The sequence below is a fragment of the Triplophysa rosa genome, linkage group LG22, assembly GCF_024868665.1.
Source record: "Triplophysa rosa linkage group LG22, Trosa_1v2, whole genome shotgun sequence".
NCBI lineage: Eukaryota > Metazoa > Chordata > Actinopteri > Cypriniformes > Nemacheilidae > Triplophysa > Triplophysa rosa.
In genome coordinates, this window is record NC_079911.1 from 2,289,465 (window position 1) to 2,306,755 (window position 17,291).

Below are 17,291 nucleotides of genomic sequence, written 5' to 3' on the forward strand. Positions count from 1 at the left end.
AGAGCCTGTGAGAATAAAGAGAAAAACAACTAAGCAGAATTCCTGAAACCCCTTCCCAGACCTCACTAGATTTTCAATCCTGGTTACTGTGAAAAGACAGACAGCACCTGTCTACTCTACCTACTTTGGCCAGAGATCTGCTGAGATAAGCTTAAAAAAGCTTTTTTTAACTGAACAGTCAAGTTTAAAAACGAGGCTTAAAAGGTTCAATTTATCCAAATATTATTACATGTTGATAAAATGTTTCATTTAAAATATTAAAGACAACGTAAATAGACAACAGACCCACTCAAGGAAACATGATGCTGACCGTCTGCTTGGTGTTCGTCATTGGTCCACTTTCCCAGTGACGTCATCCAAGACGCCACGCCCCTTCATCTGGTGTTTTTATTTTAAAGCTAAAGCTGGGCAAAAGTCGGGCAGAAATTACGTTCACACACGACACGAGTATACTTATACATGTGCCGCAGTCTGTCAGCGACGTTAGCAATAAAATAATCGTGCAGAATATAAGAATGAGATGATGTGTGAAAGTCCGTTAGCTGAGGGAGGATGCTGATATTTTGACTGCTTTTAGCCGTTGTGCTAAAGCTAGCTCATTTCACACTGACTGTGTGTGAAGACCAAAGACAACAGCTCCCAGACTTTAAACAAACATTAACTTTAGCCGAAACCCACGCGATCTGACCTGCAGCAGGTAAGAATATCACGTTTTTTATGTGAATGTCGTAAAACACCTCTGACCTCAAGCACGTGTCTAGCCGCACATTTTGTGCAGGAAGTGTCATTTGTTGCTAAAACAACGACATTAGACATCACATCATCGACCTTCTGCTTTTACTTCTACCGCAGTATTGACTGGTAATTCTTTCCTTAAAAGTTTTATCACAAATAGTTGCTGGTAATGAATGACACTAGGGTTGTGCTTTAAATGATGTTTAAATTGACATATTGATACAAGCCATTTTCAGCAGATTTCACATTTAATAATACTATGCAACAGTTCTACTTCTGTTACAGCGTGTCAGCGTTTAAAGTCAGAATATACTGTATCGATATGAATTTTGTGAAATTTTACACTAATGCTTGTAGCTTGTCAGTTACAAGCATTAGAGTGTTTTGTTATGTGTTGTGTTGGACAAGTGGTGTTATTGACAGATGCTCGTGGGCAGTCTTAACCTTCAAAACACAAACAAACATCTAACTTCAAAACACGTGCAAATGCATAATGTAAAATACAAAAACTTAATATCTATCTATCTATCTATCTATCTATCTATCTATCTATCTATCTATCTATCTATCTATCTATCTATCTATCTATCTATCTATCTATCGCTTTTTCCTGAGACAACATGGGAGTCAGGGGATAAAATAAATGGCAGTTATATTATATTACGGTCCGCTTACATAGAAATTGCCCTTAGGCAGGAGAGAGCATTATATAAGAACTAAAATGCAAAGAGAATTTGCATTAAAAGCATTAAATGTGTATTAGCAGCACATACTGAAAAGGTTTGAAATGGTCAAGTGTTCAAAATGCAGGAGGAATAAAAGCAATGTTTTCTGAATGTACAGAACCCTACGCTAAGCTAATGTTTAAGCTTAAGGGGTGCCGTGGGGTATATACAGTATATGCTACTTTTATCTGATGCCATCATTTTATGTAATGTATAATGAAGCAAAGTTTTCTGCACAAAAACACATTTAAGATATTTCCACATTCTTTCTGACCGTCTGAACACTCGGTTTAGCAGCTGCTTGTCCTTTGCGACCTCAGTGCAAACACCCACAGTTATGATTGGTTTACACATTTGCATTGGAAATAATATCAACATTCAGAACTAGAATATGTTTAAGAGAGACTGAGACGGATCCCAAATCAGCTCTACAGCCACAAACAGCACAACGGCTTGTTTACACACAACAGAGGTGCATGAAATATCAATGATACACCAAAGTCAGCAGATTCCTGTATACCTCAATCATTATGACATACTGCGAACAACAGTGTGACTTCGTGTTGTGTTTATTCATTTTGAACTGTTCATTATTCAAGTTAAAATCCAATTTAAAAGTAAAAATGGCAAAGTTCTTCCTTATGCAACACACCGGATTGAAATCATCAGCAAAGAGATCCATGAACTGAACTGTGAAAAGAGAGATATACAAACCGTACAGTGCTATGGGTCGCTAAGACAGTACTTGAGGACAACTTCATTAAATTAATCTATTCTTAAGGAATCAACTTGCTTGAAGCAGATTGCATGTGCTGTCATTTCTAAATATTTCTCAGGTGGAAAATACTGTGCAACTTGCATTTAAAATATTGAACCTTTAAAAATGACCAGATTCCTGATGTAAACCTGAGTTTCATCAGCATAGCTATGCAGAGAGATGCAAAAACGTGCAACTGGATTGTTTTGTAAATGTAGTTATTTGTGTGTATTTTGGATATGTTCTGTAAACATCTGTGAAAAAGCTTGGTAGGCTAGCAAGCTACAAACTAAACAAACCTTATTTACATGGAAATAGTCAGAGTAGCTAAAGCAATCCAGATGAACATTAGGGGTTTATTAAGATATAATCATATGTTTATTCAGCCCAAGTAGTGTACGCATGCATGTCAAAGAGGTCATGATGATGTGTTGCTTTTAAGGCTGTGGTTTCTGTATCGATGTGTCTGACATCACGCAGTTGAGGAAGTAGAGAACAAGTTGATTTTGCTGCTTGCTTTCAAGTACTTCTGTTTTTGCACTGGTTGTTGTAACCTTTTTTCTGACAAACACAGTGATGAATGTATTTCAAAGAATGATGTCATGAAAATGTCATATTTTAACCTCTTGAACGGTTTTAATTAAACAGTTTGCTTAAAGCCTGCATTTTTATGATATTTTTTAGATATTCATGTTTACTAGGGATGTGCGCTATTTGAGAGTCGTTTAAATGAAAGTTTGTAACAGTGTAGTCGACTAGTCTAAAAACTAAGAATGACCCAGAAGGCGGTCCAAAAACTTTGCGTATGGCCTATGTACGACATTTTAATGACTAAAGAATGTCGGCTATTAATCAAACTGTTCATATCCAATATTAAATGTAGCTAAAACAGGCAAATGTGTTCCACTTTCCTTACGTTATGATCATTAATATTTCTGCATTTGCTGATGCGTCAAACCTGACTGGATCGTTTTAGCGGCTGCAAGAAGTGAAGCGATGGGCATTTGTTTGCTTTGACTGGTCTGTGCCTGGGCTTAAATTATGTAGCCTATACAAAATCCGTTTTATTTTCTCCTTTAAGTCTGTTTTTCGGACTCTAAAAGTTCAACTAAATTTCAAATTAAATTAAATTTTAGGAAAAGTGCCTACAAACAGCATTATTTTATATAACTCATTACTCCATGACTTATTTTGAAAACCAAAGCACACCCACACATCAGCTCTGAGAGCTCAAAGCGTTCTTATATTTTTCGCCATGCTCGCTTCCACTTACTTTTGGCCGTATTATTATTAAAAATAAAATTATTATTTTCCGCATCGCTGCAATAATAACCCAACACGGCTCCAGTGAAATACTTGTTATGCCACTTTGATATGACATAATTAGCGTAAAACCTACCCGTTTTCCTCCGTCAAAACAGCCCCACAACTCGTCTTTCAAGTGGTCATTTCTGAGCGTGCTGCAATTGGCACAAAGGAAACGCATGCTAGATCTGACCTAAAATTAAAACATTTTGTTCCTGATACAGTTTTAAAGACTATTAATAATTATTTTTTCAAACATATTGTTTTAGCATGTAATTTAAAAAGTTTTTAAATGAAACATTGAAATGAAAGTCATTTAAACTATAACATTTTTTGTGTAATCGACTTGTTTTCAATGTCGACTAGTATGAGCTTACCGTTTAAACGACTAGTCGATTAGTCTCGCACATCCCTAATGTTTACTACTCGAATCTTTGTTACACCTCACATTTGCTTATTTTTCTTAGTTTACGAGAAATAGGGCTGTCACGATTATGAAATTTGGCTGACAATTAATTGTCTATTGAACAATTGCGATTATGACAATTAATTGTCTTTTTTAAGGCTTTGACAATATAACTATTGATGACAATTAACGTCTTCAATGAAGAAAACGTATGCTTTAGAAATGTGAACATTTTGTAAATAACTGATATTATTTACTATAGAGTGACCTTATCAGAAAAGACTGCCTTGAGCACTAAAACTAGATCATACAAAGCTAATACAACTCAAATGATGGAGAAATGTTATTTGAATGTAACAGTGAGTGCAGATGAAGGACACTGGATGTAGAATGCAGCAGATACTGCAGATCACCCTTGTTTTTCTTCAGGATTCACAATAATTGCGGTTATCTGAAGTAATTGCGATGACGTCAAATAATTGCGATGAGATGATTATTTAATAATTCAGACCGCTCTAACGAGAAATACTAAAATGTGGCGTTATGCTGGTGTGGTTTGTTTCATAGGGAAGCATTAAAGATGAATGGTTGTGAGGAGCAGGAGGACGGGTGTGAAGCTGGATCATACCAGCTCTAACCTTCAGCTTTGACCTCTGCTGGGACTCGCTGAGCGATTGACATTAGTAAACATGTCTGTGAATGAAGACGCCGACCATCCACGCTTCTTTGTGGGCGGTGAGGATGGAGAGATGGATGAACTTCTTGACCCGGGCAGAGTGCTTGGCTATGACTGCCTCTATGAGAACGTAGAAGAAGAGGATGAGGATGATGAAGAATATGATTCGGTATGTCGTTAGATGGAGATCCTCAGCAGCATCTTGTTTAATCTGATGATAATAAGATCTCTCTCTCTATATCTCTATCTCTCTCTATCTATCTATGTCTCTCAAATTTGTTATTTGTCATCTCATCCCTTATGTCTAAAACTTCCAACAGTGCTTTAAAAGTTTTTTTAAGGAAAGATTTGGCAGAATCTTTCATATCCAATAAAAACAATGTGAATTGACATAAAAAGTGAAGAATATTAAACAATATTAAAGAAAATGTCATTTTTAATCAGATGAGTATATCCAGAAATACAGTATTTGAGCTGCCTGTATTGTGGTCCCTTCAGCCCCCAGAGAGACAGATCGTGGTGGGTATCTGTGCCATGTCTAAGAAGTCCAAGTCTAAACCTATGAAGGAGATTCTTGAGCGACTGTGTCTGTTCAAATACATCACAGTTGTCACGCTTGAGGAGGAAGTCATTCTCAATGAGCCGGTGGACAACTGGCCACTCTGTGATTGTCTCATTTCTTTCCACTCCAAAGGTTAGTGGCATGCTTGCCATAATATATATCATTTCTATAATATATTTGGGTGATTCTCAGGAAATCTTGGTTTTAACCCTTTTTAGTTTTTCGACCTTAAAATAATGTCTCTAAAATGATTTCAGTGGTAGAACAACTCTTAACTGGACGAATTCTACTGCCTCTGCTACCTGAGCAGCCTCATAGCGGCTACAAGCACACTTTGTAAGTTCTGTGTTCAGGTCGGTACACAAAGCCCCGCCCACCCCCTGCCTGCGGAAGAGTTTCCAAACCACATTTCTGCATTTATTCCATCGTTTCTGTTCCATCAGCTTAGTCAACAAATTCACGTATATTGCGTGCCCACGGGGAAGCTTACAAGTTTTACTTTTTGATTAATGTTTGTGTTTCTGAGGCTCTAGACTACATGCAGCCACTATCACTATCACAAAAAACAGTGGTGGATGGTGTTATAGTTATATCGTCATTTGTATCGTTATCGCAACAAATACCAGAAAATATTGTGATAGAGTTTTAGGGCCATATCACAACTAGTAACGGATAATTGCGCTTATCAACCACATGGGAAAACTGTGAGCAAATGTTCCAGTGTTGCTTTTCTTAAATGGGTCATATGGCGCGAATACGTGTTTTTCTGTGTCTTTGGTGTGTTATTAGTTGCCCATGCATGTAGACACGGAAGTTACTAGTAACGCATGGAGCTGCGACTAAACAGACCAACTGAGGTAAACTTTTAACCCATTTAAAGACAAAAGCCATTTAATGAATAAAAAAATGAAAGAAATAAAGCATTTAAAGAGAAAACATAACTTCCTGGAACTATCTGAAGGCTCCATGAATCACGTGACGCTCCAGCGTTTTGGACTTCCGTTGGCAGAACTCTCTCTCTCAATGGCTCTGACATTTCCGTCACACGCTTGCAGTATTCGACCAATCACTACACACTGGTGAACTGGCCAATCATAGCACACCTTGCTTTTCAGAGCGATGAGCTTTGTTAAAAATCCACGCGTTTCAGAGAGGCGGGGCAAAGAGGAGATGCAAACATGCACGGTATGTGGAAAATACAGCGTTTTTCAACCTTAAATCGTGTTTACACATTGAATAACATCCAAAACAAACGAAAATATTAATTTAAGCCGTGTCATGTGACCCGTATAAAAACACTGGTATCAACAAATTACCTTCATATTCATTTAAAACAAGATAAGACGTGTTTAACGATATTAAATTCAAAACTTTTACTGTTTTTTTTTTTTTACAAAAAGGCCTTTAAAATTCTCATTACTGTAATTATTTAAAACTGTCAATCTCATAGCATGTTTTGCTAAAAACAAGCGAAGCCATGATGCCTAAGCAAGTTTTTATTAATCATACATAATATACACATTAATATATTTTAATAGAATATTATACATGTAAAATTTCTTTAAATGTGGAAAACAACCTGTGTCGGTAATGAGAAGGGAAAAAGTCGTGGATACAGCGTGACAAGAGAATATTATGTATTTAACTAGAAATACAGTATATAAGTAATCCCATTTAAAGGCGCAGTTCTTGATTAACAGCGGCCACTAGCGTTGTATTATAGATTTGCAACGAATCGCTCAGTCCAAACACGACGGTGGCCACCATATTACAAAAAGATGTCGTTCTCATGTTGACGCAGGGAAGAGATCATGCAGGCATTAGAAAGACTGTAGAAAGAGCGATGTAGAGTTGTTCGTCTGTTTAGGGCTGCTGTACAAAACATGGCGGCAAATTCAATGTACTGTATGTAGGCCCGCTCTGTATGTAGATATAAACAGCTTATTCTAAGGTATTACAAACATAATGGTTCATTACGTAATCTCATAACCGTGCGTTACGGTTATGAGAATTTCAGCAGAAAAAGCAATAAAATGAATAATTCATTCCTGTGTCAAAATGATGTTTTGTCCAAGGTAGAGAACACAATTATATTTATTATGATCATTTTTTGTGTTACCGATTTGTATGTTTTATAGTTCAAATCTTTACTGCCATGATGATTCAGTGGTTTCGTGAGAATCACCCATTTAAAGTTTTATAATGTCGTGGGTTATGTGAGTGCTGCTTGGTTTGGAGCTCAGATGTTTTTGAAATGATTATAATGACCCGAAAATACTGAAAAAATGTGTGATGAATGGGCTGTGTTCTGTGATTCCCTCACAAAGTTAGAACTGACTCGTTCAAATGCTTTGTGACCTTATGTTATTGGAACCTCACGGGAGATGTGTTTATGTACAGTAAACACTGAGATGAAATATAAACATGTAGAAGGTGACTGATTTATGGTATGGCTCGCAGGTCACCTTGTGGGGAAGTTGTATTTCAGATTCCTCATTTTGAGCATTATTTATGGACAGACTCATTGTGTGTCTGTGAACAAGCACATGTACTGTAGTAGCTGTTAAAACAGATTTATTCCCACCACGCCTCTGTAAAGAATGTTTATGGCTTTATTAAAACAAATCTGTGTTCAACCAAACCATGAAATGAATTCTAATTCATGACAGAGAAAGATATCTGAAAGAATGCTTGTAACCAAACAGTTCTTGGGCCCCATTGACTACCATAGTAGGAAAAATGACAATGGTAGTCAAAAGTGCCAAGGAACTGTTTGCTGTCCTACATTCTTCAAAATATCTTCTTTTGTGTTCAGCAGCACAAAGCATTTATAAAGTAATTTTCCTACTATGGGAGTCAATGGGGCCCAAGAAAGGTTTGGTTATAAGCATTCTTCCAAATATCTTTGTCTGTGTTCATCAGGAGATTACTCAAAGGTGAGTCAATGATGCCAGAATGTTCATTTTTGGGTGAAGTATCCCTTTAACTTTATTTGAGGTTCACGCATGTTTATTCCATACTGTTTGCTCTTACAGGATTCCCGCTGGATAAAGCGGTGGCTTATGAGAAGCTGAGGAATCCGTTTGTCATCAATAATCTGGACATGCAGTACTGTATTCAGGACAGGTGAGCTCAACGTCTCTTCTCAGAATGTCCACCCCCCCCAAAAAACCGAGGCATGCAGGAAGGTGTGGATAAATGAATTGTTTGTTACTTGACTCCTGCATTTCAGCCATTTACTCTTTAGTGTTCGAGTTTTTAATGCACTTCACATTATGAACTTCACTTGTAATTTAATTCTGCCTGCACTGCGGCTGTATGATGGCATTAAAACTCACTTTGAAGGCCCGCGTTCTGTGAGGGGAAGACTCCATAAAAATGATGATGTAATGACATTGTGTTCAGAATTTTCTCTTTAAGTGACGTCATCAGTCACATAGCCCAGATGGTAGCAGATTAAAAAAGCTCTTGTTTTTCTCTTAACGTGTATTGTTATGACTTTTGTGCGTTGCGTGTTTAGGAGAGAGGTGTATGGGATCCTGAAGGCAGAAGGCATACAGCTCCCACGCTATGCGGTTCTGAATCGAAACCCTGCCAGACCAGAAGGTATTAAGCTCACAGTGACCTAGTTTGGAGTACTTAACCTCATGAAAGAGACAGATAATGTGTTTAAACTCTTCTGAGATGGACATTTATTATGTTTCATGTTCAGGGGCAGAAATGTATCCATAAATCAGATTTGAAAAAAAAATATATTCTATATACAGCAGAGTTATTACAGTTTTCATTTTAGTTTTATTTAGTTTTATTATTTTTTTAAATTAGCTTTTATTTTTAGATCTTTAGTTTTTATGTTAATTTTAGTTAAAGTTTTAGCAATTTTGGTATATGCTTTTGTCATTTTATAATTGATTTGTTTATTTTTTATGTTGCTATATAATATTAATTAATTTCTATTTTAGTTTTATTTCAGTTTTTGTTTATTATTATAATTTTAGTGCTTTAAACCTATTTCAATTCGTTTTTGAGGCAACATTTAAATTTTTCCTTTAGTTAAGTTTTTCCCCATAATTTTTAGGTCAATATTTTATTTGATGTCAATGAACAGAGACGTTTTCAAAGTTTTAATTTTAGTAAACTAAAATAACCTTGATATACAGTACTGTATGTTACAATTTTCGGTTTCCCTGGTTTTTCTTAAGCTAATTTGAAAGAGCACTACTAAAGAAAGGGCTGTATAAATAGATCAAACCAAAAACTTTCCTGAAAAGTAACTTCACAAAAGGTGGACGTCTACGTTTCTTTCGGCTGTATGTCAACACAAGTTTGGTTTTGTGTATTGTGTTTGTAGAATGTAATCTAGTGGAAGGAGAGGACCATGTGGAGGTGAATGGAGAGATTTTTCAAAAGCCTTTCGTTGAGAAGCCAGTGAGCGCTGAAGACCACAACGTCTACATCTACTACCCAACATCAGCAGGAGGGGGCAGTCAGCGGCTTTTCCGCAAGGTTTGGCCCACACAAACAACAATGCTTAAGTGTATTTTAATTTTATCTTGAATGATTGGTTCAATTCACTTTGAAGATTGTTGTTATTTAGCCTTTTTTTAAGGGACACTTCACCCAAAAATGAAAATTTTGTCGTCATCAATTACTCACTCTCTAGTCGTTCCAAATGTGTATCAATTTCTTTGTTCTGATGAACACAGAGAAAGATTTTTGGACGAATGCTTATAACCCCATTGACTCCCGTAGTAGGAAAAATGACAATGGTAGTCAAAAGTGCCAAGGAACTGTTTGCTGTCCTACATTCTTCAAAATATCTTCTTTTGTGTTCAGCAGAACAAAAAAAATGATAAAGTCATTATTCCTACTATGGGAGTCAATGGGGTGCAAGAACGGTTTGGTTATAAGTATTCTTCCAAATATCTTTCTCTGCGTTCATCAGAACAAAGAAATTGATACAGATTTGGAACAACTCGAAGGTGAGCAAATGATGACAGAATTTTTATTTTTGGGTGAACTGTCCCTTTAAATCAAGTGGAAATAACACTGCAGTCTGTATTGAAAGGATGTATGGTGTTCCAAGCACAAGTTTTGCATTGTCTTTTGATTTACTTTTGATCACCGCGTCTCCTTTAGATTGGAAGCAGAAGTAGTGTTTATTCCCCTGAAAGTAACGTCAGAAAGACTGGGTCATATATCTACGAGGAATTCATGCCTACAGATGGGACTGATGTGAAGGTATCTTTACTCTAATGCTTTATAAATAAAAGTAATGAGGTCTTGCGTGACTAATTACAATAACATGAACTAAAAAGGTTAGATTTTTTCAAAATGTTATTTTAAAAAGAAGGTCATACATCTTTAGTACAATGTCAGGGGCAGTGACATTGACTGAATACTGTTCCTTTAAGCGTCTGACCAGGTTGCTTTTAACAGGGTTGCTATATAAAGGTAAAATAAGCTAAATCTGGGAAGTATTTTTTGGATCTTTTTCTCTCCGTCAGGTGTATACTGTTGGTCCTGACTATGCTCACGCGGAGGCCCGTAAATCTCCCGCTCTGGATGGGAAGGTGGAGCGAGACAGTGAGGGGAAGGAGGTCCGTTATCCCGTCATCCTTAATGCCAGAGAGAAACTCATCGCCTGGAAAGTCTGTTTGGCTTTTAAGGTAAATCCTCAATAAAGGTGTGAACAGCTTCACTCACCTCAGATTAACCACAGAAATAATAAAACCACTGTTATGTATGATTGAGCTATGCCTGAAGCTGTTTTAATATCAACATACACACGTGTGTTTTAATATGTTTGTGGTAATATAGGACAGTTGTTGATGGAGCGACAAGTTATGAGTCAAATTATTTTATCTATAGTAGTTTCATTCAGTATGCATTATTCACAATAAACTAAGGTGTTAGCATTTCTGTTGACAGCAAACAGTGTGTGGGTTCGACCTGCTCCGTGCCAACGGCCAGTCATACGTCTGTGATGTCAACGGCTTCAGTTTCGTAAAGAACTCCATGAAATACTATGATGACTGCGCAAAAATCCTGGGGTTAGTACAACAAAAACATCCCTGCTAGTTTTTTTTTTTGTATTTCAGCCCTTCATTTGATTTCATTTTATATATGAGGCTTTCTGTATAACTAATATTTATGATCGTCAGTTTCTTTATGGGATTAAATTATCCATGGATAACACATTTGTTTAAGCTAAAATCAATATGTTTTTTTCTTTTGCACAACAGGAATATCATCATGAGAGAATTGGCCCCACAGTTTCAGATCCCATGGTCTATACCTTTGGAAGCTGAAGACATTCCCATAGTTCCCACAACCTCAGGAACCATGTATGTCCTTAAAAACTAAAACACACATCACTGCCTGCTTTCACAGACAAGGCTTAAGGCTAGTCCTAGACTAAAATAAATGTTTGAACTGTCTTAACTGAAAATAACTCGCCCTAAAGTATCTTAAAATATGTGAGTGTCATTGTTTTGTCTTGAGATGCACACCTGTAACATTTTTCACAGCCTTGTCTGTGAAAGCCGGCCTAAAAGTGTTAATCATGTCATTGGGTCCAAGCACACCATTAGCATAAAGCTAAACCATTTTTATGATGATTTTAAGAAATCTGGTTAAAAACTGATTGATATCGGTAAGTAAAAAAAAATGGTAGCCAAAGTCGTACTTGTTTAAAATGTTCACCCATAACTTTGTGTCCACTGCCAGACGTGATCCAACAGCTGGTGTGGACAAAAATTTAAAGGGATAGTTCATCCAAAAATGAAAATTCTGTCATCATTTACTCACGCTCAGGTTATTTCATACCTGTATAAATGACTTTGTTCCGATGAACACGAAGAAAGATATTTGGAAGAATGTTAGTAATTTTCAGTTCCGGGAAATCATTGACTACCATAGTAGGAAGAATTAAATGGCAGTCAAAGGTGCCCGAGAACTCTTTGTTTTCCTAAATTCTTCCTAAAATCTCATTATGTGTTCAACAGAACAAAAAAATATATATTTTTTTATTACTATGGTAGTGGATGATGTCCCAGAACTGAAAATTGCTAATATTCTTCCAAATAGGTTTGAAATAGGGATGTGCGCTACGACTAATTTGACAGTCGTTTAAACAAAAGTTTTGTAACCGTGTAGTCGACTAGTCGAAAACTAAGAAGGCGGTCCAAAAACTTTGCATATGGCCTATGTAAGACATTTTAAAGACTAAAGAATGTCGGCTATTAATCAAACTGTTCATATCCAATATTTAATGTAGCTAAAACAGGCATATGTGTTCCACTTTCCTTACGTTATGATCATTAATATTTCTGCATTTGCTGATGCGTCAACCCTGACTGGATCATTTTAGCGGCTGCAAGAAGTGAAGCGATGGGCATTTGTTTGCTTTGGCTGGTCTGTGCCTGGGCTTAAATTATGTAGCCTATACAAAATCCGTTTTATTTTCTCCTTTAAGTCTGTTTTTTTGGACTCTTAAGGGGCGGTTTCCCGGACAATGCTTATGACTAGTCTTAGACTAAAGTAAATGTTAGAGCTGTCTACGCTGAAAACAGTTAGCAGTGACATATCTTAAAATACATCAGTAGCATTGTTTTGTCTCAAAATGCACACAAGTCATGTTTTTTGTAAGGTATGTTTGTAAAAACGACTTAAATGTCCTAATTTGACTAAGGCTTAGTCCTGGTTTAAGCTAATCCCTGTCCGGGAAACCGCCCCTAAAAGTTCAACTAAATTTTAGTAATCAAATTTAATTAAATTTGAGTAAAAGTGCATGTATTACACTGAAATCAACACACTGTTTCATTGTTTGTTTATTTAAATGATGTTGAATGAAAAAACATAACTTTTTTTAATTATGTCGCAATTTAAGTATCTTACAAGTTATAATTAGGGTAGGCCTATAGCCGATCAACCAACAAGATGGCTACATTATATCATTGTTTTATTATTTATAAAGCAAAGCAATGTGTGTTAACAAAAGAGCAAAAAGAAAGCCGAAAAGTACAGAACAAGCTACAGAACGCATTTGATCTTACGCAGAGCGAATGAACAAGCCGCTAATAAAGCATACTGCCCATATTAGCTAATTTCTAGAACATAAATAGGCTAAACACTCGAGTCCGCATGTGATTATGATGTTAATATTATTTTACATGTTCATGTTGAGGAAATGCAAGCGTTATGCTCGGATGAAAGTCGACTCAATGTTTGTGAACAATAACTCCGTCTGAGGATCCTGCAAGGGCACACAGATAGCAGTGCTAAGCAATCATGTTTATTCAAGCGCTTTTTTTGTGATAAACATTATAATCAAAGTAATTTCAAAGTTCTGTGAATCTAGAAGCCGAGACATTCTCAACATCAGTTTTATTGAGTGTGCTCAAGATGCATTCACCGCATTTACAGCTCATTCTGCCATCAAATAACGTCAATCCGTCTTTCAGGCATTTAAAATATTGATATTTCTTATCAAGTAATTGTTAAAATAACTGTATGTAGCTTTAGATCATTATCTACTTTTTTGTTTTATGCCTGCATTCCACGCTTCCGACAGTCCACATTTTCCGCATCACGCCAAAAAGAACACGATACAGTATGGTTACGCATGGCTCCAGTGAAATAATTATTATGCCACTTTGATATGACATAATTAGCGTAAAACCTACCCGTTTTCCTCCGTCAAAACAGCCCCACAACTCGTCTTTCAAGTGGTCATTTCTGAGCGTGCTGCAATTGGCACAAAGGAAACGCATGCTAGATCTGACCTAAAATGAAAACATTTTGTTCCCGATACACTTTTAAAGACTATTAATAATTATTTTTTCAAACATATTGTTTTAGTATGTAATTTACAATGAAACATTAAAACGAAAGTCATTTAAATTATAACATTTTATGTCATTTTTTTTGTGAAAACAACAGTCGTTTACAATGTCGACTAGTAGGAGCTTACCGTTTAAACTAGTTGATTAGTCTCGCACATCCCTAGTTTGAAACAACCTGAGGGTGAGTAAATGATGACAGATTTTTCATTTTTGGATGAACTATTCCTTTAATAACATGGAAAAAACCTCTTTTTATTTGTTGCGACATTGAACATTTTAAATAACTTTGAGCTGTTTGTGTTTATGCTAGAGTTTTTCTATGCCATTTTTTTGAGAAAAACATTTAATTCAGTGTTGTGCACCAGAGGAAAGCATGAAGCAGTATATTTAAACAGTATTTATTTATCTTTGATCATTTTACATGATACAGAAGAAGTCCAACGTTTGTTCGTGTTAACGAACATTTTATATACTGTATGTATTAGTAATAAATTCTATAGAAGCTGAGATTAAATGTGATTTTAAGTGCTGTCATGTGATTTGCAGGATGGAGTTAAGGTGTGTAATCGCTGTTATTCGACATGGTGACAGAACACCAAAACAGAAGATGAAAATGGAAGTTCGACACCAAAAGTACAGACTTTTTAAAACAATGGTCATCAAAACTGTCACTCATATAATATGAATATAATGTGAAAATCTCAAATTAATGCGATTCTTGTTTTTCTTATTTCTCCTGTCATCTCTTTCAGATTTTTTGATCTCTTTGAAAAATTTGAAGGTTACAAAACTGGAAAGCTGAAACTTAAAAAACCAAAGCAACTCCAAGTAAATGCATTTAAGTTATATTGTTTTTCATGATCTACTGTGTCTGGCGTAAGATTGTTCATAAAAAATACATTTAAGGGAATTGACAGATGCCCAGAGGACTCATCTTATGTTGAAAAACAACTATACACAGCCAAATATAATCTGAGGAGTTTTTGATGAGGGGAAATGATTTGTTTATAATGTTTTTTGCACGTGACAGGAAGTGTTGGACATTGCCAGGCAGCTGTTGGTGGAGCAAAATAATGATTCCGAGATCGAGGAGAGTAAAGCAAAGCTTGAACAACTAAAAACTGTCCTCGAAATGTGAGTGTTTCTTACAATCCACTCTTGAGGCCGGACTCATGAAACTGTTCTTAAGACAAAATATAAGAATGTTCTTAGGTTGAAGTAAAGGAACTTCGTAAGAATGTTCCTTGTTAAGAAGTTCTCAAATTTTTTTTTTTCATTCAAATAAAATGGCATATGCTTTGTAAATCAATCTAGAGAAAAAAATATTAGAACTGTCTTAAGTTTTTTCGGAATACAAAACATTCCTAACTCCTTTCTTAAATTCGAATTTAAGAAAAAAATATGGCAGTTAAGAAGAATTTTCTTCTTAAAGAGTGTTTTGTGAATCCGGCCCCTTGTTTATTCTTGTGAAGAGTTTTATTCTCTCATCGTTTCTCGTATTTGTTTAGGTATGGTCACTTCTCTGGCATTAACCGTAAGGTCCAGTTAACATATCTGCCCCACGGCTGCCCTAAAACCTCCAGTGAAGAAGAAGGTAAAAATGTGCTAACCTCTTCTTAAAGCCTACCTCCGCCGAAAAATGAAAATTCTGTCATAAATGACTCACCCTAAAGTCCTTCGTCAACCCTAGGACCTCCGTTTATCTTCAGAACGCAAAAAGACTCCTCCATGGATTGCAATACAACCAAACTTCAAAGCGCTGAAAGTGAGTCAAGACATCGTTGCAATAGTCCGTGTCACCCCAGTGGTTCAGCTTTAATTATATAAAGCGACGAGGCTACGTTTTGTGCACAAACAAACAAACAAAAATACAGACTATATTCAGCAATTTCCTGACTTAGTTTCCAACGTGCGAACATGCGTCGTGCAGTCTTACTTTGCGCTCCGGAGATAAACCGAGGTCCTAGGGTTGACGAACGACTTCATTGTGAGTCATTTATGACAGAATTTTCCAAAATCATATAATATTCTATACCTATTTGGTTATGCATTTAATGCATTTGCAGACAGACACTGTAAGTGTTCTGCATTCAGTGTTCCAGAAGTTCAGGGCATAAAACTGAACTTCTATGCAATATAACATTAATGTAAGGGATAATCCACAGCTAGCCGAGGCCAAGGACCACCCGACGCGAAGGCTTTTGCATTAAATCCTTAAATGCACGGCTAGCCGTGGATTGTCCCGCTTATACCACGGTCATTTGCCAAGTTAAAGCTGTTATTAATGTTTACAGTGTCACTTTTTGAACAGAGAGGTGAAAATGACAGTTATTTCCGTCAGTTAATACCAAACATTGATCAAACTGACTGGAACTACCCGTGCATTAAACGGTTTTAAAGCACACCTTCCAGCCAATTAGAATCGAGTATTCAAACAGACCATGGTGTAAATCATTTGACCAATGGCTTTTACAAAAAAAATGTGTGTGTTTTCGGCATGTTAAAGAGACGCTGGTGTTTTCACCCTGATTCTAAAACAACTCCGGTTCGCCTTTATAGGATGCACAAATGTTGTTGTAGCTTATTTGAATTCAAATATGGAGGCGTGTCAGTCATTTTGAATATCCCTGGTTCTCACGTGTCTTGTGACTATTGTCAAATACCCAGTTTTTGATTTTAGAAATGTAAAAATGAATTTAACTTGATCAATAAATGTTGAAGGAAAGTTATTTATTGTTAGCGCACATTTAATAATATTGTTAGCGCACATTTAATTCTTACTGTAAAGTGGTTTTGTGGTTATTTACAGTACTTTAGCAAACTGTTTCTTCGCTGTATATACACAGTTGAGAAAACTGAACGCTTTCAGTAACTTTCTTCCTGAGAAGTCTTTTCAACCGCTCTCGCTCTTTTACGTGCAGGATGTGAGGCCGAGATTTGACAGTGTATTTTAATTGTGTTCTTGACGACCCGTGTGTTTGTTTTTAGATGTGCAGAGGGATGACCCGTCTCTGTTGCTGGTTTTGAAGTGGGGTGGAGAGTTGACCCCAGCTGGCAGGGTACAGGCTGAAGAGCTCGGTCGGGCCTTCAGGTGCATGTACCCTGGAGGACAAGGTGCGACTGCTTCAACTCTGAAAAACTACACTACACTGTTACTTTTCTCTTACACTAGAACACATTCTTACTTCTTAGAGTTGTTTTACTCTGCATATGTATTAATGTGATGTATATAAAAACAACATGTGACACAATTATTTTGTAACTGCATCATTTTATTCA

General features: G+C 36.4%; 1 protein-coding gene across 1 annotated transcript in view; it reads left to right on the forward strand.

Moving 5' to 3' along the window:
• Window positions 1-373: 373 nt before the first annotated feature.
• The window catches only part of ppip5k2 (diphosphoinositol pentakisphosphate kinase 2), a 40,618-nt gene continuing 23,700 nt past the window's right edge, over window positions 374-17,291 (forward strand). Inside the window, exons 1-15 of the mRNA XM_057320867.1 lie at window positions 374-697; window positions 4,496-4,773; window positions 5,103-5,298; window positions 8,202-8,292; window positions 8,687-8,772; window positions 9,518-9,672; window positions 10,306-10,407; window positions 10,674-10,835; window positions 11,098-11,219; window positions 11,412-11,513; window positions 14,559-14,645; window positions 14,765-14,840; window positions 15,043-15,146; window positions 15,521-15,606; window positions 17,001-17,126. Of these exons, the coding sequence (XP_057176850.1) occupies window positions 4,618-4,773; window positions 5,103-5,298; window positions 8,202-8,292; window positions 8,687-8,772; window positions 9,518-9,672; window positions 10,306-10,407; window positions 10,674-10,835; window positions 11,098-11,219; window positions 11,412-11,513; window positions 14,559-14,645; window positions 14,765-14,840; window positions 15,043-15,146; window positions 15,521-15,606; window positions 17,001-17,126 (1,651 nt within the window). The 5' untranslated portion in view covers window positions 374-697; window positions 4,496-4,617. The remainder of the gene's footprint in view (window positions 698-4,495; window positions 4,774-5,102; window positions 5,299-8,201; window positions 8,293-8,686; window positions 8,773-9,517; window positions 9,673-10,305; window positions 10,408-10,673; window positions 10,836-11,097; window positions 11,220-11,411; window positions 11,514-14,558; window positions 14,646-14,764; window positions 14,841-15,042; window positions 15,147-15,520; window positions 15,607-17,000; window positions 17,127-17,291) is intronic.